This window comes from Desmodus rotundus, chromosome 1, assembly GCF_022682495.2.
Source record: "Desmodus rotundus isolate HL8 chromosome 1, HLdesRot8A.1, whole genome shotgun sequence".
NCBI classification, from domain to species: Eukaryota; Metazoa; Chordata; class Mammalia; order Chiroptera; family Phyllostomidae; genus Desmodus; species Desmodus rotundus.
In genome coordinates, this window is record NC_071387.1 from 6,126,175 (window position 1) to 6,147,976 (window position 21,802).

General features: G+C 57.6%; 3 protein-coding genes across 6 annotated transcripts in view; all 3 read left to right on the forward strand.

Annotated features, from left to right (window-relative positions):
- The window catches only part of EEIG1 (estrogen-induced osteoclastogenesis regulator 1), a 34,897-nt gene extending 29,163 nt beyond the window's left edge, over nucleotides 1–5,734 (forward strand). The window contains exons 7-11 of the mRNA XM_024562107.3: nucleotides 514–618; nucleotides 698–893; nucleotides 1,333–1,454; nucleotides 1,550–1,619; nucleotides 2,984–5,734. Coding sequence (XP_024417875.1) covers nucleotides 514–618; nucleotides 698–893; nucleotides 1,333–1,454; nucleotides 1,550–1,619; nucleotides 2,984–3,029 — 539 coding nt within the window. The 3' untranslated portion in view covers nucleotides 3,030–5,734. The remainder of the gene's footprint in view (nucleotides 1–513; nucleotides 619–697; nucleotides 894–1,332; nucleotides 1,455–1,549; nucleotides 1,620–2,983) is intronic.
- Nucleotides 5,735–7,613: 1,879 nt separating this feature from the next.
- On the forward strand, nucleotides 7,614–10,700 carry DPM2 (dolichyl-phosphate mannosyltransferase subunit 2, regulatory). Its single transcript, XM_024562251.3, has 4 exons — nucleotides 7,614–7,740; nucleotides 7,961–8,050; nucleotides 8,830–8,932; nucleotides 10,000–10,700. Exons 1-4 carry the CDS (start codon nucleotides 7,738–7,740, stop codon nucleotides 10,056–10,058), a joined length of 255 nt encoding a protein of 84 aa, XP_024418019.1. The 5' UTR covers nucleotides 7,614–7,737; the 3' UTR covers nucleotides 10,059–10,700.
- Nucleotides 10,701–13,478: 2,778 nt separating this feature from the next.
- Nucleotides 13,479–20,307, forward strand: PIP5KL1 (phosphatidylinositol-4-phosphate 5-kinase like 1). Of its 4 annotated transcripts, none has more exons than XM_053915477.1 (12): nucleotides 13,479–13,514; nucleotides 14,365–14,568; nucleotides 15,736–15,786; nucleotides 15,950–16,104; nucleotides 16,376–16,500; nucleotides 16,937–16,971; nucleotides 17,063–17,118; nucleotides 17,870–17,982; nucleotides 18,271–18,424; nucleotides 18,550–18,854; nucleotides 19,071–19,308; nucleotides 19,590–20,307. In XM_053915477.1, exons 1-10 carry the CDS (start codon nucleotides 13,485–13,487, stop codon nucleotides 18,815–18,817), a joined length of 1,191 nt encoding a protein of 396 aa, XP_053771452.1. In that variant the 5' UTR covers nucleotides 13,479–13,484; the 3' UTR covers nucleotides 18,818–18,854; nucleotides 19,071–19,308; nucleotides 19,590–20,307. The 4 variants fall into 4 exon arrangements, with proteins under 4 accessions (XP_053771452.1, XP_053771453.1, XP_053771455.1 ...); XM_053915478.1 differs by having other exon boundaries at nucleotides 18,274–18,424; XM_053915480.1 differs by lacking the exon at nucleotides 15,736–15,786.
- The last annotated feature ends 1,495 nt before the right edge of the window (nucleotides 20,308–21,802 follow it).

Here is a 21,802-nt window from a genome sequence, read left to right on the forward strand (position 1 = left end):
TGCACTGACTCAAGCCCCATCGAGCGTCAGGGCCTGTGCCCGATGCTATGCCCTCCGAAGGCCCTTCCTCTGGTGCCTTATCTGGCTTGCTCCCTCCCACGCCTCCTGAGGGTCTCATGTTAAGGCCGCTGCCTCAGAGAAGCCTTCCCTGCCCTCAGACTGGGTCGGACCCCCACACTCACTGCTCCCTGCTCTGTACCACTCAACTGCAGTTGTAGTTCATTGTGGGTCCCGTTTTGCTCTACATTCACCCTCCCCGGTGGTCTGTGACACCCAGGCTCCTGTCCGCAGCACCCGGCAGAGCACCCTGCAAAGAGGGGGTCCCTGGCAGATATCTGTAGAATGAATGCACCTGGGTTCAGATGGTAAACTGTGGCTTAGAGCAGACTGCAGCTCCTATGAACCTCACTTTTTCAGTCTGTTAAATGGAAATACATAGTGCCCCCACCCCCCCCTAGACTCAGCGAGAGGATGGGCACCCCTGGTAACCCGTGCCCTCTCCCTGCCTTCCAGGGGTGCCAGAGGAGACAGACCAGAACCTGTCCAGCCCTGAGGAGGTATTCCACTCTGGCCACTCTCGCAACTCCAGCTACGCCAGCCAGCAGTCCAAGATCTCTGGTGAGTGCCCACTTGGCCCCATGCCCTTGGCCTCCCGTATTGCCCGACTGCCCCTGATGAGCCGCCCCCCGCCCACCAGGCTACAGCACGGAGCACTCGCGCTCCTCCAGCCTCTCGGACTTGACGCACCGCCGTAACACGTCCACCAGCAGCAGTGCCTCTGGTGGCCTCAGCATGACTGTGGAGGGCCCCGAGTCCGGCGAGCGAGAGCACCGGCCTCCCGAGAAGCCCCCCCGGCCCCCCCGGCCCCCACTTCTGTCTGAGCGCTCCTTTCGGTGAGTCTCACTGCGCAGCTCTTTAGAGAGCAGACCCTCTCCAGTCGCTCCTTCAGCTTTTGCTTCTTCACCTGTAACTGAGGCAGGAGGGTCCCTGCCTCGGGGCTGCATGGTGGTGATTCAGCCAGTTGGTGTTGCGAGGGGCGTAGCCCTGACCTGGCTGGCCAGCGCGTGCTCAGTTAGCGGTTGCTCTGTGTGCTTTAGGGCACCTTGGGTCCCCTGCCTAATGCCGTGTGGCCCTTCAGAGCCTCCACATCCTCACCTCTAAGAGCAGGTAGCAGTGATGCCTGCAGAGCGGGGCTGCGTGAGGGCTAAGTGACTGTGACCGGAACGAGTTCCCAGGGCCACTTCGAGTGTCGTGAGCGAGTAGGCCCTCGCTGTTGTTGTCATGGGGCCTGTCACCACCCTGACTGTTGTGACTCTGCCTGCCCCGCTCCAGGCGGAAGAAGGACTCGATGGAGAGCCACCCGACCTGGGTGGACGACACGCGGATTGATGCGGACGACATCGTGGAGAAGATCATGCAGAGCCAGGACTTCACAGACGGCAGCAACACTGAGGGTGAGTTGCCCACGCTGGGCAGGCTGCGGGGACGGTGCCGCCAGCTCCGGGGGCCCCGCCCTGCTCAGCCTCCGCCCTCCCCTGTGTCCCCACAGACAGCAACCTCCGGCTGTTCGTGAGCCGCGATGGCTCCACCACGCTCAGTGGCATCCAGCTGGCCAACAGGTAGGGTGCAGGTGCAGGGGTGGGTGGTTAGGGCGTCCCTGGGAGGCATGGTGCTGAGAGCAAAGTCTCTGAAGCCTACTGACCTGCCTTGGAATGCCAGCTCCTGTCGCCGCAGGGTGACCTGGGGCCAGGCACTGCTCCCTGAGACTCAGTTTCCCCCTCTCTCAAATGGTGTGGACCACATCTCACCTAGAAACCTGGGCAGTGTTCTGGAGGTAACCTTGGAAAGTGTCTAACACAGGGCTTGGCACAGAACAGGGGCTTAATGATCTTTATTTTGAACCCTCCTTTCCCTTCCTCCTGGATCTGGGAACCCCTTAAAAATGAACATGATGACCTGTTTATTGGACAGGTATTTATTGGGCACCAGGTGCGCGCGCACCAGGCACTGACTGAGGTGCTGGGCATGCACCTCACAGTAAGCAACACAGTTTCCGCCCTCGTGACGTTCAGAGATGAGGCGGTGGCAGGACCACACTTGGGCTCGAGCTCATCTTCATAGAACGTCAGTGCCCTCAGTCATTTATTTACACTGTTTATCGTGTGCCTGGCTCAGCGAGTAAATGAACGAATGGGTGGAGGGGCCTCCCACATGCAGGGTTGTGCGGGAGGCTTCCGCCAGCCCCCCACCCCGTTCCTGTGGGCACGGCGGGAGAGTGCCCATTTAACACCTAGGGCAGAGCTGGAGGAGACTTGGCTTGGCTGCCCAGGGGCCCCAGGCCAGTCTCCTGGCGCTGCTCTGCTGACCCCTGCTGGCAAGGCATGAAATTGCACCTGCCCTTGCCCCGTGGCCACCTCAGTTGCCCCTCCCCCCCCCCCCAGGTGGGCAGAGAGAAAACAGTGACCTCTTGAAGGTTTGTGAAAATGCCTCCTCCCTCTGAAATTGGGATCCAGGGAGGGAAGAACCAATCTGGCAGTGAGGTCATGGCAGAACAGCTTGCTGAGCCCAGAATGCCCATGACCTCATGGGTGGCCCTGGCCTCAGGGGGAGGAGCCCCCAACCTCCACTGCCCTCTTGGCAAGCCTTATAATCAATCCCTCTGAGCCTCACTTTCTTCACCTGTCCAGTGGGGTGGGGTGCAGCCCCTCCCTGCCAGGGTTCATGTCAGGATGGGCTCAGCACACCCCAGTGCGGAAGCCACTGCTGCCCAGGAAGAGCTCAGGCACAGACTGCGTGCCAGCTCTGTGGTCCCGCAGACTCTGATACTTACCGTCTGTGCCACTTGGGCAAGTGACTCGACCTCTCTGAGCCACCGTTGCACAATGCGGCCGATTAACAGTGCCTGCTCGTGAAGTACTTCCAGGGGTTGCTCCTGGCCCAGAGGAGCATTGAGGAGGACAGGCTGACCTCTCTCCCCCCGCAGGGTCTCCTCTGGGGTCTATGAGCCAGTCGTCATTGAAAGCCATTGAGGAGCTGGTGTCCAGGCTGGAGAAGGGCCCTGCCTTTGCGGGCGTCCAGACCCGCGTCATTCCACGAGGGACCTTCCCTTTCGGATCACCATCCACACCACATCTCATCTGTGCCTCTTCCGTGCACTCCAGCCACAGTCCTGCCCCAAAGCCTCATTCCACTATCCTCCCACCCACGCTGGGACCCTCCTGGCCTGCTGGGGCCTGGGCACCACTGTGAACATTCTTCTCTGAACCACTAGAGGGCAGGACACATGGGCCCATGAAGTAGGTGGGCAAGACAATGATGGCCAGAACGCCCTGCTGGTGACTGACCTGGTCCCTCGATGAGGACGTGCAGCGGATCCTACACACACGGAGCTGCTCATGGCGAGGGGCCCCTTGCCCTGTCCCCTTCTCACTCTAGGAGCACCAGCTCAAACCATGCCCTGGCAGGACTCTGCTCCATTGCCCCCTTTCCCTTGGGGGCCATTTCGCCCCCAGAATCCTGCCACCGTGGCCCTGTGACTGCTTAGTGCTTCGGCTATCCCTCCCCTGTGCCCTGGGGGACCTGCCGGCGGCCTCCTCCTGGGAGCCAAGACCTCAGACCCCACCCATACTCCAGATTGAGACTCCCTCCCCCAAAGAATGTTCTCCTGCTGCCCGGGCAGCCTGCACTTTGCACACGCTTGTGTCCAGCACAGCCCCACTGGCCCTCGCCTGCCCTTCCCCTGATCCCTTCCCCAGGCTTCCTGGGCACTGCCTGCTGTGCAGTCCGCGGCCCAGCTCTAGCAGCCCGGCTGGCACGGGGCACTGCCTCTCCTCCCGTTAGCTGCAGCTCAGGCCCAAGGCCCATGCTGAGAAAGGTCTGAGCTTCGATGGTCGTTCCCCTCTGCCCAGGGCTGGGACCTGAGCAGCCGCTTTCCTGTAGGAAGCCAGAAAGGTGCCTCCCAAGCCCTTGGAGGTCAGGCGCCTGGCTGGGCTGGGCAAGCGCCACCCTCTTTCTCTCCCCTCAGGGTCAGCTGGCCCAGGCTGGGGCCACTGCTGGAGGGGCAGGTGGGCTGTGACTGGACCAGCTGGAGCTGGCTTCCTGGCCAGAAAAGCCTCAGCCCTCCTCTGCAAGCATCCCCCTCTCTGAGCAAGGGCTGGGCGGGGTCCTTTAAGGGGGGATTTCCAGCGGGGAGCAGTCTGGCCCTGCCCCTGCCCCCTCACTGAAGCCTCTGCTCTGAGCACTTTCCAACCCCCTGCCTCCCCCAGTCCTCATTTCTTGCTTGAAGGTAGGTGCTGGCTGCCAGCCAGCCTCTGGACAGTCTCCCCTGCCACTCTTAATTTCACTCATTTTTGTATGAACCCAGCAGGCTGGTGTTTACTTAACTCTATACATTTTTCTTTTTCTTTCCTTTCTCCTTTTTTTTTTTTTGGTAGGGTTCGATTTGACATTTTTTCCTCTCCCAGGTGAGGGGAGGTGGTTCTGTTCTCTGCCCTATCCGCTGACTGGGTCCCCAGCAGGGCTGGGGATCTGGAAGGGGCGCCAAGATACTGGTTCTGTCTCTGGTAGGGATAGGGGTGAGGGTGTCCTCTGCAGGCTGGGAGGGCTCCTTGCCCCTCTGCCCCAGCTGGCAGGAGTTGGAATCTTGGTCTTAGAAACTTCCAGCATTGGGACCAGAGTATTTCTAGGATTTTGTTGTTTTTAATCACCTAACTCTTTTAGAAGAAGAATGTTAAAAGGTGCCTGCCTAGGCAGGATGGCGCATTTGCTCCGGCTGGAGAAGGCTCTGGTCAGCTCTGTGGGTCCCTTCCTATCCCATAGACACCTGGCACTTTAAAGGGGGGCTGGCTGCACTGTCTCCAGATGAAGTGACTCCCAGAAGATGGGGGGTACCATCTTTCCCTACTGTGTCTGCCTGACCTCAGCCCAGTGGGAAGGTGCAGTCAAGGTGTATTTGGTGTCTGATTCAAAATTCTGGGGAATTAGGCATAAAACAGCTGGCTTGGTGCTGTTGGGGAGAGCCCCCAAAAGTAGGAACCCTAACCGCACTGTAGATGAGGTCTGAACTTGACAGTCACTCCAGGAGACAGCCTCCCGCATCCTCCCATGCCAGGCCCTGGGCCAGGGCCACTGGACTAACTGAGAATTTGGCCATAACCAAATTAATGCTGGCCGGAGCTGGAGGCCTAGAGCCCTAGCCCCATCCCCGCGTGGGAGCCTCCGGTCCCCTCAAGCTCAGTGAATTCCCCCTAGGTGCCCACAGCTCCTGGACTTAAAAATTCTATATATACAGAGAGAAAGGAATATATTAGAGATATTTTTGGAAAGGATTTGGTCTATGCAATGTCAGTTTGGAATCTTGGAAGACAGTTTAACGTTTTTACTAGGAGATTTAAAGAAAATAAAGGTCTACAATATTTTTAGGGTTTTTTTTTCTGGTCACCCCACAAACTGACCACATGGTATGATCTGCCAGGATGGAGAGTGTCCACATTCTACCCTCTCTAGGGAGGTGAATGGGAGGTGGGGGGGAGGGGGTGGGGAGGTCTTTTTAATTTTTTTTTAATTCCCCTCTTCCTAACAGAACGTTGCCACCACCACACCCTGGTTCAGTGGGCTGTGTTTGTATCTCTGTCCCAGCTTCTACTGTAGAAAATAACATTGTAAAGGGAAATCAGCCTAGTGTCAGTGTCTTGATTTGGGGGGAAAAATAAATGTTGCAGTTTTTGTTCGTTAATGGAATGGGGGTCCTCGTTTGTTTTGCCGACTTGACTTTGGGGTCAGACAACTCCAGATGGGTGTAAGGTGATGCTCTGGGGGTGGAGAAGGGCCCTCCCAAGTCCTGGCTGAAGTCACAATAATTCCCACCTTTACTTCACCAGAGTCCTGGGGAGGAAACTGAGGCCCAAAAGTGTGGTTTCTTGCCAATCTCAGACCTAGTAAGTGGCAGCTCTGACCTCAGAGCCCAAGTTCTAACTGCTCTGCAGACCTCCCCAGCGGTCAGGTGGCCCCTAACAAGTGTGCCTGGAGACAGAAAGCTATCTGTGCCTGTTTCCTCAGCGGCAACTGAGGCTGTAGATCAAATGAGAACCTGGGGGTACAGCTTGACCTAGGGAAGTGCCCAGCATGTTCTCAATCTCTAAATCTCCAGGCCGGGGCCTGTCGCTCCCTGCCCCTGTCTAAAGTTAGAGGAGGCTGCACCAAGCTCTGAGAAACGCAGTCACCCTGGACCCTTAGTGAGCTCAGAAGTGGCAGGAAACCTCTGTGGCTTTGGACAGGAAGAAGTGACCAGAGAACCAGGCCTTGCCCCTGCCATGGTGCTGCCTTGTCCCCTCTCCTTTTCAGGGCTGATGCCCAGGCATAGCCCCTGTAAACCCTGGGGGCTGATTCTCAGTCCCCATTTGCAGTGCACACCTGGAGACATAAAAGTTCGCTCAGCTGAGCCCAAAGTCTGTCCTGAGACAGGGAAGGAATTGGGCTACAGAGCAAAAAGGCTTGCTCCTTTGGAACAGTAATGCTAAGTGAAAAAACAGCACACGAAATGGGAAAAAAAAGGATGCTCCTGTGAGCTTTGGGAGGGCAGTCCCCATCATCAGAGATGGGCTGAGACAACCCAAGGTGACGGATGCTGCCAGAAGGAGCTTTCCAGGTTCAGACCTGATCTCCACCTGCCATCCCCCACCCCCGCCCGGCCACCAAATACTGTACACTGTAGCATTCCAAGATCCAAAAAGCACCAAATCTTAAAACCGATTGGTTAATTCAAAGCTCCTACTTTGTACGAAGCTCCATTCTCAGCACTGGTGATACACACCCCTGACTATCCGCAGGGAGCTCACAGTCCCGTGGGCCAAATCAAGTAAATCGGCCAATTCCAACACCGTGACAAGTGTCATCAGGGAGACACTTGGGGCTGTGGAGCACAGGGGAGGGAACGAACCGCTGTCCAGCTGCGAAGGTGACTTCCCTGGGTTGTGTGGCATCCCAGTGAAACTGGACCAGTGAGGCACAGCCTCCCCTTGCCCTCAGAGGAAAGGGCCTCCAAGCCTGGGGAGGGACCCGCAGACTCAGCCAGTCCGGAGACCCATCTGAGCTGCCGCGATACCCAAGATCGCAGAGGCAGACGGTGGGGGGAGGGGGTGACCCTGGCCTCATCACTACGGTGAAGAGAATACAGGCGATGGTAAGGGGACCCTCCCCATCCCTGAGGGCTCGGACCAGCCCCTCCTCCTCCCACTCCGAACCGGGCGGTGAACGTTCTCTGCATCCTCCGCTTAACAGACAAGTCAGGGCCTCGGGACGAGGACTAGGGCCCTGGGTGCTGGTGGTGGCTTCACCACAGCCTTGAACTGTGATCTCCCTCAAGTCCTCGCCCCTCTCTGACCCTCTTTTCCCCATCTGAATAATGAGACTTCTGGGCACCCCCACCCCCCACCCCGCTCTGGCCTTGGGACTTGGGGATATTTAGAAATGGGCTTTTCTTCTGGGGAGAGATCGACTGACGCCGCGAGTACCAGCCAGTCTGGATTCTCAATTCTGACCCATCACCTACGAAGACTCGGGAACAGCCTGTCCCGCAATGCTCTCGAGAAATTACATTTCCCGACATGCAAAGGGGGGAGGCGGTCCTGCCTGTCTCGGACGTCGTAGGCCCGGCCGGCGTATCACGAGGCCGAAGGCTGGAAGGGCCCGGATCCGGAACCGGATGTGGCTTGGTGCTCCGGGGCGGAGCGCGGGGAAATGGTGAGCGTGGGGTGGGATGCTGGGTTTGGGGGTCTCGGGTCTGTTTAGGAGCCGGGGTTTGGGCGCTCGGACCCGGGATTGGCCTCCCGCCGGCCCATTGTACGGATGAAAACGCCAGACCCGGCGCTCTGCCAGCGTGATCGGGCTGCGACGCACCTCGGCCCCTTAGTGCACCTAAACGGAGAATCACCTAGTCAGTTAAGCCCTCCCTTTTCTCCAGGCCACGGGGACAGACCAGGTGGTGGGACTCGGCCTCGTCGCCCTTAGCCTGATCATCTTCACCTACTACACCGCCTGGGTGATTCTCTTGGTATGTGTACTTACCCCGCCCTCTCTCATCCCCATTCGTGGATCTGGCCGCCGACCCCTAACATTATTTAGGCAGCTACTACGTGACAGGAGCTGTGCGAGGTGCTTTACCGAAATATCTCATGAAATCACAGGAACAGCACTATGAGGAAGATGCTCGTGTTGTCCCCACTGTATAGATGAAGAAGCTGAGGCTCGGGGAGAAAGGTCGGCCCGAGGCCCTACCGTTACCTGCTACACTGTAAAGCGCTCTTCCTGATTTGCCCTGCCCCTGAAGGGAGGTCTAGTCCTTCTGGTTGTCCTGCCGGCTCCTGGGCACGATGGGTGCCAGTGGATTTTGTGAGGGCCTTTAGTATTGGGGGGGGGTTATTGCTTAAGAAGTGCAGTGTGTTTGGAAGGCAAGGTCTTGCAGAACTTGGTAACCTTTGGAGATAAGTTAGTGAAGAAGAGGTTGGAGCCCAGGTTGGGCATCACTCCAGGCTTCCTCACGGGCCCTTTCCCCCTGTTAGGCTGTGAGGGCCTTAGGGCAGGTCCTTTGTATCGCATACCCTGCCAGGGCCCCAGCCCTACCAACATAGGGCAAGTGCCCTGTAAACAGCTGCTTAAGTGAAGGAAGGAAACAAGCCAAGACACACAAAATGCCATTATCTTAAAGAAAAGCAGATGCTGTCCCAGTGGTTTGAGTGGGGGCAGCCCCGAGATGGAGGAGGTGGAAGGGGGGGGGTTGAGGGCACTGAGCAAGGCCGGGAATACTCACCAGAGCTCTGCCCTGGATGCCAGCCGTTCATCGACAGCCAGCATGTTATCCACAAGTACTTCCTGCCTCGAGCCTATGCTGTTGCCATCCCCCTGGCTGCTGGCCTCCTGCTGCTCCTGTGTGTGGGTAAGTCACCACGCCCCCGTCCCCTCCCTCCCCGGGCAGGGTGACGGGGTGGGGGTGGGGGTGATGGTGATGACCCTCTCCCACCCCTGAACGTGTGGCTGCATCTTGGCATTTGCTGGACTTCTGTTTGAGGCTCCTTGTCCTGAACTCACCTGGGGAGTTTCCTGTTGATCCTTCAGGGCTCCCATCAGTCTTCTGGATGCCTGGGGCTCACTGGGCTGTAATGGGATGTCTCCCTTTGCTCTGCTCATACCTCAGTCACCTCTCACCCCCTTGTCACTCTGGCTCGTGATTCCTGCACTTCTCTCATCTCCACGGTTTAGTGTGTGGGTGCCCTCGGACTGTGTCTTCATCATTACTGTGTTCTCAGTGCCTACACAGGCTGTGGCCCTGCCTTAGAGCTCCAGAAAGTGGTTTGGGCCCTGGCTAGTGGGGCTCGGTTGCTTGGAGCACCATCCCATAACCGAAGGGTTGTGGGTTCGATTCTTAGTCAAGTCACATACCTAGGTTATGGGTTTGATCACCCATCCAGGTGTATGGGAGGCAAGCAATCAGTGCTTTTCCCTCTCCCTCCCTCCCTCTCTCTCCCTCTCTCTCTCTCTCTCTCTCTCTCTCATTCATGTTTCTTGCTCCCCTTTCTTTCTCTTCCTCTCTAAAAGCAATGAAAAAGAATGTTCTCCAGTGAGTATTAAAAGTAAATAAATAAATAAAATGGTTTGAATGAGTCAACAATCAGATGATGGGGTGGGTGGATGCTGGGTGTTGAGTGGGCAGGTGGTGGACAGGTGGGTGGGTTTTAATGGTGGGGTGGATCTTGTGTCCTGTAGAATCTGAAACACTAAATGCAGCAAATGGCCTGTGGTAGGCACTCAGTGGTGTTTGCTGAATGAATGTGGGTGGATGTATGGCTTGATGGATGACTAGAAAGATGACCAGGTGGCCTGGAGCGGGGTTGGGGAGGTGCTCAGCCATATGTACGGATCGCTCTGCCACGCTGTGCCCTGCACTGGCCTTCCAGCTGCCCTGAGCCCTGATCTTACCCGGCCGTTTTGATCTGTATGTTCCAGGAGTGTTCATCACCTACGTGATGCTGAAGAACCAGAAGGTGACCAAGAAAGCTCAGTGAGGGCCCCGCAGGGATGAGGCTGCCGACCCCTCTTCTGCCTCCCCTCTCAGGCATACCGAAGGCGGGGCCCACGGCACCTGCCCACACACTGCAGCCCCCTCAAGCACTGCCGCCCTGCTGACGTCCCCAGGGGATGGAGCCGTTCAGGACTCGCCCTGACTGACCAGAACCCCTGCTCCTCCCCTGCTCACCCTTCCAGATCAGGAGGGAGTACCTGGAAGTCTCCCTGTCTCCCTGTTCTAGCTCAGGGTCTGAAAGACGCTCGCCTTCCCTACCTCACCTTCAGACCCCCTGCCACTTTTTCCTCTGGGTTCTACCCTCTTGCCTCAGTTCCCTCCTGTCACTTGCTGATGTTGGAATTAGCAGGTTCTGCGATATCACGTGGCCTCTCCCACCAACCCTGTGTCTTTTAACTCCACGAAGACAGCTTTCCCAGGTCTGATGTAGCCTGGGACCCCACAGGACTTCTGGACCTGGAAAGCCTAGGGGGAGGACTGACAGGCCTCGGGACCAGCACCAGCCTTCAGGGCACATTAAGATGGTCACAGCGGGCCCCCAGACCTACTTCTCATGGAGGCCCAGCCCCTCAGCCCTAGCACTGGCCTGTTGGAGAGCTGGACAATAAACGTTGATGGTGTGTTTGTCTCTGTGCCATCCCTGACCAGGGGCTCTGGGGACTGGAGAGGGGTTGGCAGCTGGTGACTGCATTGGTCTCAGGTTAGGAGACCCCGGTTTGGGCAGTGACGTGTCTCAGGTGCCTCCTGGGTCATCCCTGTGCCAGACACAAGATAAAGCCGGAATGGGGACAGCTGTGATTCCAACCTGGGGCAGTGCACAGCTAGGGAGTCCTGGCAACCTGCCAGACCCCACATCAGCCTTCACCCCGCTGCCTCTGTCAGCCCAGCCAGTGTGCACTAGTATTTTAGGGGTCCTCAGGCCAGTCTCCTAAAAGCCCAAGCCTGTTGTCCATCTCTTGTACCAACAGCCCAACTTGGGGTAGCTCTGAGCCGTGAGAGCTGCTACTGAGCCTGAGATGGGCTGGTTCCACTGTGTTAAGGTTGACTGATGTGGCACAGGCCTGGCCCTGCAGCAGTCCCTGCATTCCCCTCTGAGCAGCCAGCTCTCCTACTCACAGTGCCTAATGTCAGCCTCCTCCCAATCACCTTGGAAGTTCACTTCCTCCAGTTAGCAGAGGTGGCATTCTCAGCGGCCAAGTGCATGCACACCTGTACTGCCCTCTCCCAGTCCTCCTTGTGGAGCTACTCCCCTGGGCTTTGGGTCCTGTCCTTTCCCGCTGCTGTGGCAGGAGCCTCCTGTCTCTGATGATGCCAGGCTCCTGGGAACAGCCTCTGCCTCTCAACAAGGTCTTCCCAGCATTTCCTAACGGTCCAGGCTCATGTCAGGGACCTTCCATCAAGCCAGTAATTCCTCCCAGGTCTCTGCCCCCTCTCCCCTTCATAGCCAGGCTTCCCAGAGGTTATTCACACCTGCTTCCTGCATTCCCTCGCTTCCACTGTGCTGGCCTAACCCCAGGGGGGTTCACCCACTCAGACAACCAGTGGTGTCTGCTTTTTAAGTCCAAAGCATGCGTCCTTGACTCCCGCCACACGTGGCCTTTGACATCCCCTTTGGATGCACCCTCAGGTGTTCTGATGTCTCGTTCTTCTATTTTATGTTTCCCATAGCTCTCTGCTCCGCCATGAGAGGGCAGGTCCCTGAGGACTCTGTCACAGGGCTTCTCACCTCCCACTCTTCCTGGGTGACCTGGTCTTACCCCAGACTTGCCCCCAGCCTATCTCCTGAGCCGCGACGTGTTGCACATGCACCAGCCACCCACCTAATGTCTCCATCGAATGTCAGTGGCACCTCAAGTTCATCCTGTCATGACCTGAATTCTCAGGACCCTCCCTCCCAGATCTGGCTCTCCCCCCACACCCTGCTCCCTCTCAACTGGCCTCATCCTGTGTCCCTGACCCCAGCCAGAAGCCTGGCAGACCTTACTGACCTTGGCTTTCCTCTTCCATTCCCCTAGCCACAAGACCCCAAGTCCTGTCAATTCTACCCCTTCACCCCCTTGGCCCCCAGCCATTGTGGATGTAAAGCCACCATTCTCTGCCCTAGATCACCACGGTTTTCCTCGTGCTCTCCCTCTGCCCCTGGTCCCCTCCAAAGGGACCGAATGATAACCAGTGACCTTTCAAAACATCCGAGCTTCTTCCTCATGCACTTCTAATGCTTCTCCGGGCCTCCACCCCTCTGCATACCACGGGCTGCCTGCAAGAACCTGCATGCTTGCTCCTCACTCGCTCTTTCCCACTCACACCACCCACTACCACGCTGGCCTTTCATTTCCTGGGACTCGCCATGGCCCTTGGCACATCCCACTCCCACTGGTCCAACATACACTTACCGGACATTGGTTCGTGCCAGGTGCTGAGCCAGGAAGCGCGCCTTGCATGGCTTCTGGCACCCCCATTCCAGGAGGAGGTTTGATAAGCAAATGAACAATCTCCAACAGTGTTACATGTGATGAGAAAGCAAGGGGATGTGATCAAGAACGAGAAGGAACAAGACGAGGAGTCGACCGAGGAGACAAGAGGGGAAAAGGAAATGGAAGTCTGAGGAAAAGGATTTGAAGCAGAGGGAACAGCACTTGCAACAGCCCCGCAGTGTGAAAGTTTTTGGTGGTCAAGGACTAGTGGGGAATCCTGTGGCTGTGTAGTGGATGTAGGGAGAGTAGGTCGGGGTGGGGCTGGAGAGTGGGCAGAAGAATCTGGGACCATGGCAGAGGGGTTTAGATTTTGTTTCAGTGCCGTGGGAATACCTACACTGAAGGCTTTCGGCAAGAGAGTGACATCATCCGATTTATACTTTTTAAAGATTTCGCTAGCAGCTGTGTTCCTCCCTCTCATTCACCACTAAATCCCCGAAGCCTAGCACTGCTCCTGTCCCAGAGTATGTGTTAAAATACATGTGTTCAGTGAATGCTTGCCCCAGACTTCCTATGTAACCTGGAGGTAATCACTTCTCCCTCCGGACCTTAGTTTCCTCACCCGAAACACGATGGATGGGAATTTCACTCCAGAGTGTGTGGGTGGGACAGTATTTAGCTTACCTGCCTCCTAAAGCAGCCCCGGGAATCAGGGGAGGAAAGCCTGGGAGGGGAGGGGAGGGTGGTCTTTCCTCTCAGGGGCAACAGCCAACGCGCCGCCCCGCGTCCCCACCCTACCCTGGACCTTGGTCCGAAGGATGCTGCAGCTCCAGAGGCGGGACCCGCAGGCGACTCCCGCCAGGATTGGGTGCAGCCGTGACTGGCACCGCGCTATTGGTCGGTCCAGAAGCAGGGGCGGGGCCTGGCTTCTGCTGCGGTGCTGCCCAGCAGCGCGGGGGATGCAGCCAAAGCCGGAGCAGCTGCTGCGGGGCGCCATGGCCGCGCCAAGCCCGGGGCCCCGCGAGGTAGGTGCGGACCCGAGAGAGGACAGGAGAGGGAAGGGTTTGGGAGCAGGAGCCGGGCCTCCCCTCCGGTGCGGGGCGGACACACCCCCACCCAAGCTCCGGAGGGGTCCTGCACCGGGCGGGGACCAGGACACGCCCCACGTGGAAACCGCAGATATGAAGGGGAAAGCCTGGAGGGTATCCCTCGAGTTAACTTCTTCAGTTTTTTCATGGGCGAAAATGGAGGTAATAATAAAACCTCCTCCTTCATAGGGCTGTTAGGAGGGCAAACTGTCAGCCAGTGCTGGTCACACGGTGGGTGCCCACTACTAATGGGTCAGCGGCTATGATCTCTGCTTTGAGCTGATCTTCCGAGCTGGCCTGGAGGAACTCAGCACAGATGAGTGGAATATATGACTGAATCACTGGCAGCGCACACAGCTCCTATCAAGGGCTCCTGTGCACAGATCTCAAACTCAACCGTAACAGCAGTTAATATCTGCCACCACGTCGTTAAAGTTCTCATTTTACAGATGAGACAATGAGGCCCAGAAGGGTCAGGTGGCTTACCTAAGGTCATACAGCTGGTGAGAGACGGTCATTCTTGGGCCAGGTTTGGCTGCAGAACTGCATCCTCTGCTTGATGCTAATAATAACCACAACTCTATTTTGGGGGTGCTGACTGCATGCCAGGGACTGTGTGGCCCCTCTCAACAACCAGTGATGTGGGTACCAGAATTATTCCTATTTTACAACTGAGGAAACTGAGGCAGAGGAGGGCTCAAAGTAGTGGAGATGGGACTCACAGCCATGTCTTTCCCCTCAGTGATGCTGCCACATGCTCATTGCTTCTTGTGCCTTGTGCCACCAGGTCCTGGCCCTCTCCCCAGAGGCTGGACGCAAAGCAACTACCTCAAGTTCCGGCCGCGGTGGCCTTCTCTGGCGTCTACGAGACAAGCAGCTGCGCCTAGGCCTGTTTGAGATCAGCCCGGGGCATGAGCTGCACCGGCTGACATGTATGATGCAGGCAGGGCTGTGGGCCGCCACCCAGGTCTCTATGGACCACCCACCCGGGGTGAGTGGCCAGTCTGCTCTATCCCCCCGTGGCAAGCCCAGGCTGATGCCCTGTCTTGCTAATACTGTAGAGCTGGGGATCAGAAAGAACTATGAGGGGAGGGAATCAGGAGCTTGGTACAGGGAGGGAAAGACATTCTGGGGTTGGGGCTGAGGCCAGGAAGCCAGAAAGTCCAGGGTGTGTTGGGGTGTGAGGAACCCCCAGACTCAGGTGGTTGCTGTGTGACTCCAGGTGGGCCTCTCTGCCTCTCTCTGGGCCTCAGCGTCCCTATCTGTGTAATGCGTAATGACTTGGCCTCTGAGGCCCTCCCAGCTCTGCCAGGGTGTATGGTTGAGAAAAGACCCTACCCCCACCCTGGTAGCACAGCCCATCCTCCCAGGAGCTCAGGCTGGGGCCAGCCTGGCTCAGCAGAAAGGGCTGCCCAGCTGCAAGCTCAGCAGCTGGATGGGCCCGGGTGAGCGCGTGTGTTTGTGTGTGTGCGCACAGTGTGACCACATCCCACAGGTACAGGGACCTAGAGGGTCCAGGAGAGTGTAGGAGCCAGAGAGGGGAGTCCTCTAAATCTCATCGCCTGCTGATTATCTCCCATGGGCCCCAAACACTCATCATGGCCTCAGTCAGGATCCTGTTGGTTCAAGGCCAGGGGCCACCTGCCCAGCTAATTCACACTCCATCCCTCCCTTACTTACTTCAGCTACTTGGGCCCTCCTTCCCTTCCCGGTGGCCACCAATGCTTTTCTCACTGCACTGAGCACCCTCCTCCTCCTCTCCACTACCCTTCAGATTTCAGCTTACAGGTCACCTGCAGGAAGCCTCTGATCCTGCCCCTCTGAAGCCAGGCAGGTCCCTTGGCTTCAAGGCCATCTCGTTTTGCTGAGATAGCACCCAGCTTCACTGTGTGTCTGGATGAATGTGCCAGGTGCTAGGGACCCGGGTCTGGAGCAGACATACCCGGGACCTGCCTCTGGTCACTCTCTCATTCTCTGTACAGCTCTGGGGCTATCTGCAGTCCCCATCTGCCCACCTCGGGCACACCCAGGGCAGTCCCTATTTGCTGGAGGAATCAAACTGAGGAAGGGGTGAGACCAGGTGCAGAACGCTTAGAGATCCCAGGTGTGGCAATGGGGAGCTGAGACTTGCTCTGAGTCCTTCTGCCCCTCCTTGCAGGGGCTGCCCACTGAGGAGGATTTCTCCGAGGTCCTGACCCAGGTTCATGAGGTAGGAAGCCTCGGACTGCTGCAAGGAGGGGACAGATGCCATCTTAGTGCTCTCTCCTCAGTTTCCCACATGGGGTCAGGGCCTCTGGGCCTTCAGGAAGGGTTGGCCTTCCCGCACTAGGGCCCCAGTGGACACTGTTGGGGCTGCTCTTCCTCCCCTGCAGGGCTTCGAGCTGGGCACCTTGGCTGGCCCAGCCTTTGCCTGGCTGCGCCACTCCCTAGGCCTGGCGGAGGAGGACTATCAGGCCGCCCTGGGGCCCGGCAGCCCCTACCTGCAGTTCCTGAGCACCTCCAAGAGCAAGGCCAGCTTCTTCCTGTCGTGAGCTGGCAGCAGGGGTGGGGAAGGGGTGGGAGTGGTGTCCTGGGGTGGAGGGTGGCTTTGGGGGAGAGAAATAGAATGGTTAGGTTAGGGAGGGTCGCAGCCAGATAGAGGCCAGAGAACAGACTGAGGGCAAGGGCCTGGCCCTGGGGAGACAGAGCCACACATGGACAGGAGAGGTCAGGGAGTTTGGTTGGGGTAGCTTGGTGGGAGCCGCTCTATCCCAGCCTAGGCAGTGACCTCTGCCTCCCGCCCCTCCCTCCACCCCCAGCCACGACCAGCGCTTCTTCCTGAAGACCCTGAGGCGCAGGGAGGTGCGGGTGCTGCTCGCCCACCTGCCTCGCTACCTGCAGCACCTGCAGAGGCACCCGCACTCGCTGCTGGCGCGGTTGCTGGGTATGGCGGCGGCGGCGGGCCAGGGACCCGGGCCTGCTGGGGCGGGGGCGGGGGGAGGGGGCCAGGGAGTGAGGCGCAGAGTAACTGAACTTAACTGGGTGAGGGGGACTGGAGTCCAATCCGACTGCGGACAGAGGCAGAGTTTCCTAGGTGGCAGTTTAGGGGGACCGTGGGGCTGGTGGGCGGGGCCCAAAAGAGGCGGGGTTGGGATTGGACAATCCTTGGGGAGGGCATGTGGGCGGGGCATCTTTGGGGCAGAGTCTAGAGGCCGTGGAGTCTCAGACCCCTGACGAAGGGGTCTGGTGCCACAGCTGGACAGGCAGGATCGGGATGCTGCAGAACTCGAGGAGGTGTGGCCTGGAGCTGGAACTAGGAAGGTTTGGACCCCGGGTTGTAGAGTTTGGGGCCCCTCACCTGGCACTCTCTCCCTTTCCAGGAGTGCACAGTCTGCGGGTGGCCCGGGGCAAGAAGGTAGGTGAGGCCGAGGCGCGGGGTTCTGGGCCAGAGGGGGCGGCTGTAGGGTGAGACCCTGTTCTTCCTCACTTCCCACCCCTGTCCCCAGAAATACTTCATCATCATGCAGAGCGTCTTCTACCCAGCTGGCCGCATCTCTGAGAGGTGAGTCGACCTCGCGGGGCCTTGGTCCCCCTTGGAAGATGCCACTGGAAGGACTCACACTCACTAGGTAGATGGTGAAACAGGCCCAGGGAGAAAGGACGTTCCCAGGATCTCCTGATGGGTCAGAGACTGTGATACCCACGACCAGCATCGCTCGAGCACTCATTATGCTTGGGGCGCTGTGTTGAGACATTTGCCTTCATAATCTTTATTCTCATAACAACTCGGAGGGTAGGAGTTGTTTTCACCCCCATTTTATAGATGAGACACTTAGGAGGAGGGCCACATAGCTACTATGTGAGGAGCCGGGCTTCAAGCCCAGCCTTTGAGTGCTACCCAGTCGTGACTCTGTTCGCACTGAGGGTCCCCAGTGCTGTTCCTCAGGGCCCCCTAGGGTCGGACTCCTGTGTCTGGGACACCCCCAGGCATGACTAGGTGCTGAGAGTCAGGCATAGGCAGGGGGAAAGCCTGGACTGGGCTTCCAAAGTCCTGAGTTCAAGTCCCTGCTCTGCTCTTTACTTACTGTGTGGTTTGGGGCAAGTCAGAAACTCTCTGATCCTTTCTCTTCATCTCTAACATGCGGACAACAGAATGGGGTTGTGCTGAGGATTTGAACAGTTACCTAGTGGAAGCTCTCATTTCTTTCTCTCTTTTTTTCTCATTTCTTATTATTACCTTGTGAGAGTCCCTGTGTATCTCAAGTCTGTGTAAAGCTGAATTCCGTCATGACCCCCACTCCCCTCGCCTCCAGGTATGACATCAAGGGCTGCGAGGTGAGCCGATGGGTGGAGCCAGCACCTGAGAGCAGCACCCTTGTCTTGGTGCTGAAGGACCTCAACTTTCAGGGCAAGACCATCACCCTGGGTGAGCCGTGGAGCAGTCACTGCCTGCACGTCCTCCATTCAGGGTGAAGTTCAAAGGGTGTCCTTGGCACCGCCTTCTGCCCAAGTCATTAAGCATCGAGATTCTGGAGTCAGGCAGAGCAGGGTTCAAATCCTGGCTCCACAATTTAGTAGCTAAGTGACCAAAGCAGATTACAGCTGAGTCTCCTCATCCGGGAAAGGGGGCAGTAATGCCACCTGCCCTCTTGGGGCAGATGCATGAGGAGCCCTCAGCACCATGCCTGGCGCACTATGAGCCCTCATGCTTCAGCAGGGCCCCAGCGGAGCTGGCTGCTCCGGCAGATGGAACTAGACACCACCTTCCTCCGGGAGCTCAATGTGCTGGATTACAGCCTCCTGATGGCCTTCCAGCGTCTCCAGGAGGACGAGAGGGGGCCAGGCAGCCTCCTGTTCCGCACAGCCAGGTAGGCGCCACCGCAGGGCTAGGGCAGAGTGCCACCCTAGGTCAGCCTAGCCACGCTTACAGGGTCAATTGGCTGGGGCCCCTGGAGGAGGTGGTAGCTTCATCCCCCTCCCCGTCGGCCCCCAGGTCTGTACAAGGGGTACATAGCCCGGATGAGCCCGGAGCTCAGAACCGCCGGCTGCTGCCCGACATCCCCAACGCCCTTCACATCTTGGACGGCCCGGAGCAACGCTATTTCCTGGGTCTCGTGGACCTCACCACGGTCTACGGGCTTCGCAAGCGGCTGGAGCACCTGTGGAAGACGCTGCGCTACCCCAACCGCTCCTTCTCCACCGTCAGCCCGGCTGTCTACGCCCGTCGCCTCTGCCAGTGGGTGGAGGCACACACTGAGTGATCAGCGTCTGGCCGCGCGCTCCCCATCTGGACAAAGGGTGCATGTTTGGAACGCCTGTTCCAGCCTGGTCAGGGCAAGGGGTCGGGCTCCCCTCACCTGCTGTTCCTCCGGGCGGCCTCCAGAGGGCAGAGTTCCCTAACTAATAAGACATCACCTTGTCTGAGAGCGATGCAGTGCCTGGCATTGTGCCAGGGACTCCCCACATTAGCTCATACAATCTTCAAAAAAAATTGCTATTATTCTCTTTTTACAGACCACAAAATGGAGGCTCATGGGGTGAAGGGACTGAGCAAGATGACTCAGCAATAAATGCTGGAACAAGGACCTGACTATACCTTTTGGATTCGGGAGCCCCTATTCTTACTCATCAGCTCCTGCAGCCCTGTCCTCATGCTTTGGGAAAGAGGGGAGGCTGAAGGCTCCAGTTCAGGTCCTTTGTCGTCCAGATGGGGAAACTGAGGCCCAGAGACTTTAACGGGGCTTATGCACGGGTAAGTGGCAAGGCCCAAGAACCCAGCCTGAGAACCCAGGCCTCCCTCCCCCTCCCGCTGGCTCAGGGGGGCCCCTCATTCCTGCAGCTCTGGGATGCATTGTGGTGGGGCCTGCTGTTGACCTTGAGTGAGCTTTGCCCTGCTCTAAGTCACTTTTCTCTTCCGAGAAGTGAGGGCAAGAGTTGGTGGGCAGACCAAGGGCCCTGGCCAAGCAGACGTCACCAGGAGCAGAGAAGCAAAGTGCCTGCATAACCCCTGATCATCCCTTCTCACTCCTCCAGGAGACTGCAGCCCGGCCTCTGCCATCAGTCCAGTCTGACTGTGCCCAAGCTGGCCTTTCCTCTGGTGCTGCTCTGGGGGCCTGCTGTGTGACCGGGGCAAGGTGCTAAACCTCTCTGTGCCTCAGTGGTCTAACCTGTAAGGTGGAAGGATGAAAGTGGACCTCCTGAACTCAATAAATACTGAATACATTCAGTATTTATTGAGCACCTGCTATGGTTTTGGGGAGCCTGGGAGTGGAGCAAGATGCACAGATTTCACCTTCGCAGAGCTCAGTATGGAGTGGGCGGCAGTGAGGAAAGCAGCCTGGTGTGACAAAGCCTTGTTGAAGGAGCATGGGGCCATGGAGCTCAGGGAAGGGCCCCTCCTTGTAGTATAGGATGGGTGGGGTGGTTTCTAACCTCTAAACTGAGAGCAGAAAGGTCAGGTGCAGCCCTGGGAAGGTCCCAGGCCAGGGCCCTGCAGACGGTGGTGGGTGTGGTAGGGGTGGTAAGATGAGCTTTCTGGCCTATGAAGTATTTTGTAAAAAAACAAAACAAACAAACTCTTTAGCCCTGGCTGGTGTGGCTCAGTGAATTGAGCATCAGCTTGCAAACCGAAAGGTCGCTGGTTCGGGACAGGAAAGGGAAAGCTTGTGTTGCAGGCTTGGAGTGTGGGTTCCTGGAGGTACAGATATACAGATACAAATGTAGATATAGATATAAATATAGGTATGTAATTGGCATCACCCCTAGATACCTGGGTGACCTTTGGAGACAACCTCCCTGAGCTAACACAAGCCTGGGAGAATTTCTGGTTCTGACTCACCAGAAAGTCGGGACATCCGGTGTGCTAAGCTCAGCGCCCCCCGGTGAGATGGGTGGGTTGTGGAAACGCAGTTGTGGTAGAGCAGCACAGCAGGGAGCTGGGGGTTGGCCCCACATTTACCTGGGGTCGGGATCCGCAGGGCTGTCAGAGCCGCAGAGTCCTGCACTCCTAGATACGGATGGCTCAGCCCCTCACTCCCTTGGGGTCTCTGGCAACGGTCCGAGGCGGGACAGGGAACTGACTTGCCCAAGACCTCACGGGGCCTGGACTCCTGGCTTTCCTAACCTGCGTATTCAGCAGACATGTGTATGTTAGGCACTGTGCAGATGCTAGAAATGCTCTGAAGACATGGCTGGCCTGACCGCCCCCATGGAGCTCAGAGTCGAATAGGTGGGTAGACCCCAGGCAGGAAAACCGTAATGCACAAGATGGTTTGTGCGTGTGGCAGTACTTGAAAAAGATAAATCAAGGTGGGACTGGAAGGATGAGTGCAGTGTTGCACGGAGTGATGGCAAGGAGGTGACATTTGAGCTGAATGACAAGAAGGAGCTGGCCGTGTGATTAGAGCAACCCAGGTAGAGGATACAGCAAGTGCAAAGTCCCTGAGGTAGAAACGAGCTCAGTGTGATTGGGGGTTGGAAGGGTGGCCCAGGTGGGTGGAGGGTGATTGAGCAAGAGGCAGGAGTTCGAACTGTGCAGGGCTTTGGGCAGGGGAAGGAGAGCAGCTTTTGCCAAAACCAAACTGAAGAGCTTCCTCTGAAACTGCAGGACTTCCCCACGTCACACGGTAGAGGTAAGGTCCGCATCTGCTCCGGTAGCCCAGGATGTTTGGGCTCGCCCCTGTCTCCGTGTAGCCCTGGCACAGAGGGAGTTGCCTCTCTGGTGAAGGAGCTGTCACTTCACCAGCCACAGTGGGTGATGAATGAATCCACAGGGAACTTCTCACCATTGTCCCCTAGGGGTTGTGTCTGGTCCCCACCAGACTTGATGGGTGACCTTGAGCCCATGATTTCCCTTCTGTGCCTCTCCTTCGACTTCTGCACAATGGATTTTGGGTTGACAGATGAGGACCTGAGGGAGGCTGAAGGGCCCTGGGTTTGGGCACCCACTGTGTGCCTTGCCTTATGTGAATGAGGGGCCCCAGAGAGAGACTGACTTGGACAACTACCCTTGAGGTGTGCCCAGGGTGGGGTGGAGGAGACCAGCAGGGTTTGTGCTCAGAGGAGGCCTGGGGCAGGGCCACTTCAGCAGGATGGGGAGAGACACAGAGGCCTGGAACCCCAGCTTGGGGGAGTTGGCTTTGCACCAGAGCAGAGGGGGCTTGGAAAGTTGCTGAGCTGGGTGCAGATACCCAACACGAATACCCTGAAGTTGTGCCTGCACCAGATCCTCTGAGAAACGGGGACCT

What these genes read in the sequence shown, in the direction of transcription:
- DPM2 (XM_024562251.3), top strand. An exon ending in CCGCCTGGGTGATTCTCTTG is followed by an intron (nt 8,051 to 8,829) that starts GTATGTGTACTT and finishes CCTGGATGCCAG; the next exon opens with CCGTTCATCGACAGCCAGCA. An exon ending in CCTGCTGCTCCTGTGTGTGG is followed by an intron (nt 8,933 to 9,999) that starts GTAAGTCACCAC and finishes TGTATGTTCCAG; the next exon opens with GAGTGTTCATCACCTACGTG.
- PIP5KL1 (XM_053915477.1), top strand. Translation starts at nt 13,485, where the DNA reads ATGGCCGCGCCAAGCCCGGGGCCCCGCGAG. An exon ending in TCCTGACCCAGGTTCATGAG is followed by an intron (nt 15,787 to 15,949) that starts GTAGGAAGCCTC and finishes CCTCCCCTGCAG; the next exon opens with GGCTTCGAGCTGGGCACCTT. An exon ending in GCTGCTGGCGCGGTTGCTGG is followed by an intron (nt 16,501 to 16,936) that starts GTATGGCGGCGG and finishes CTCCCTTTCCAG; the next exon opens with GAGTGCACAGTCTGCGGGTG.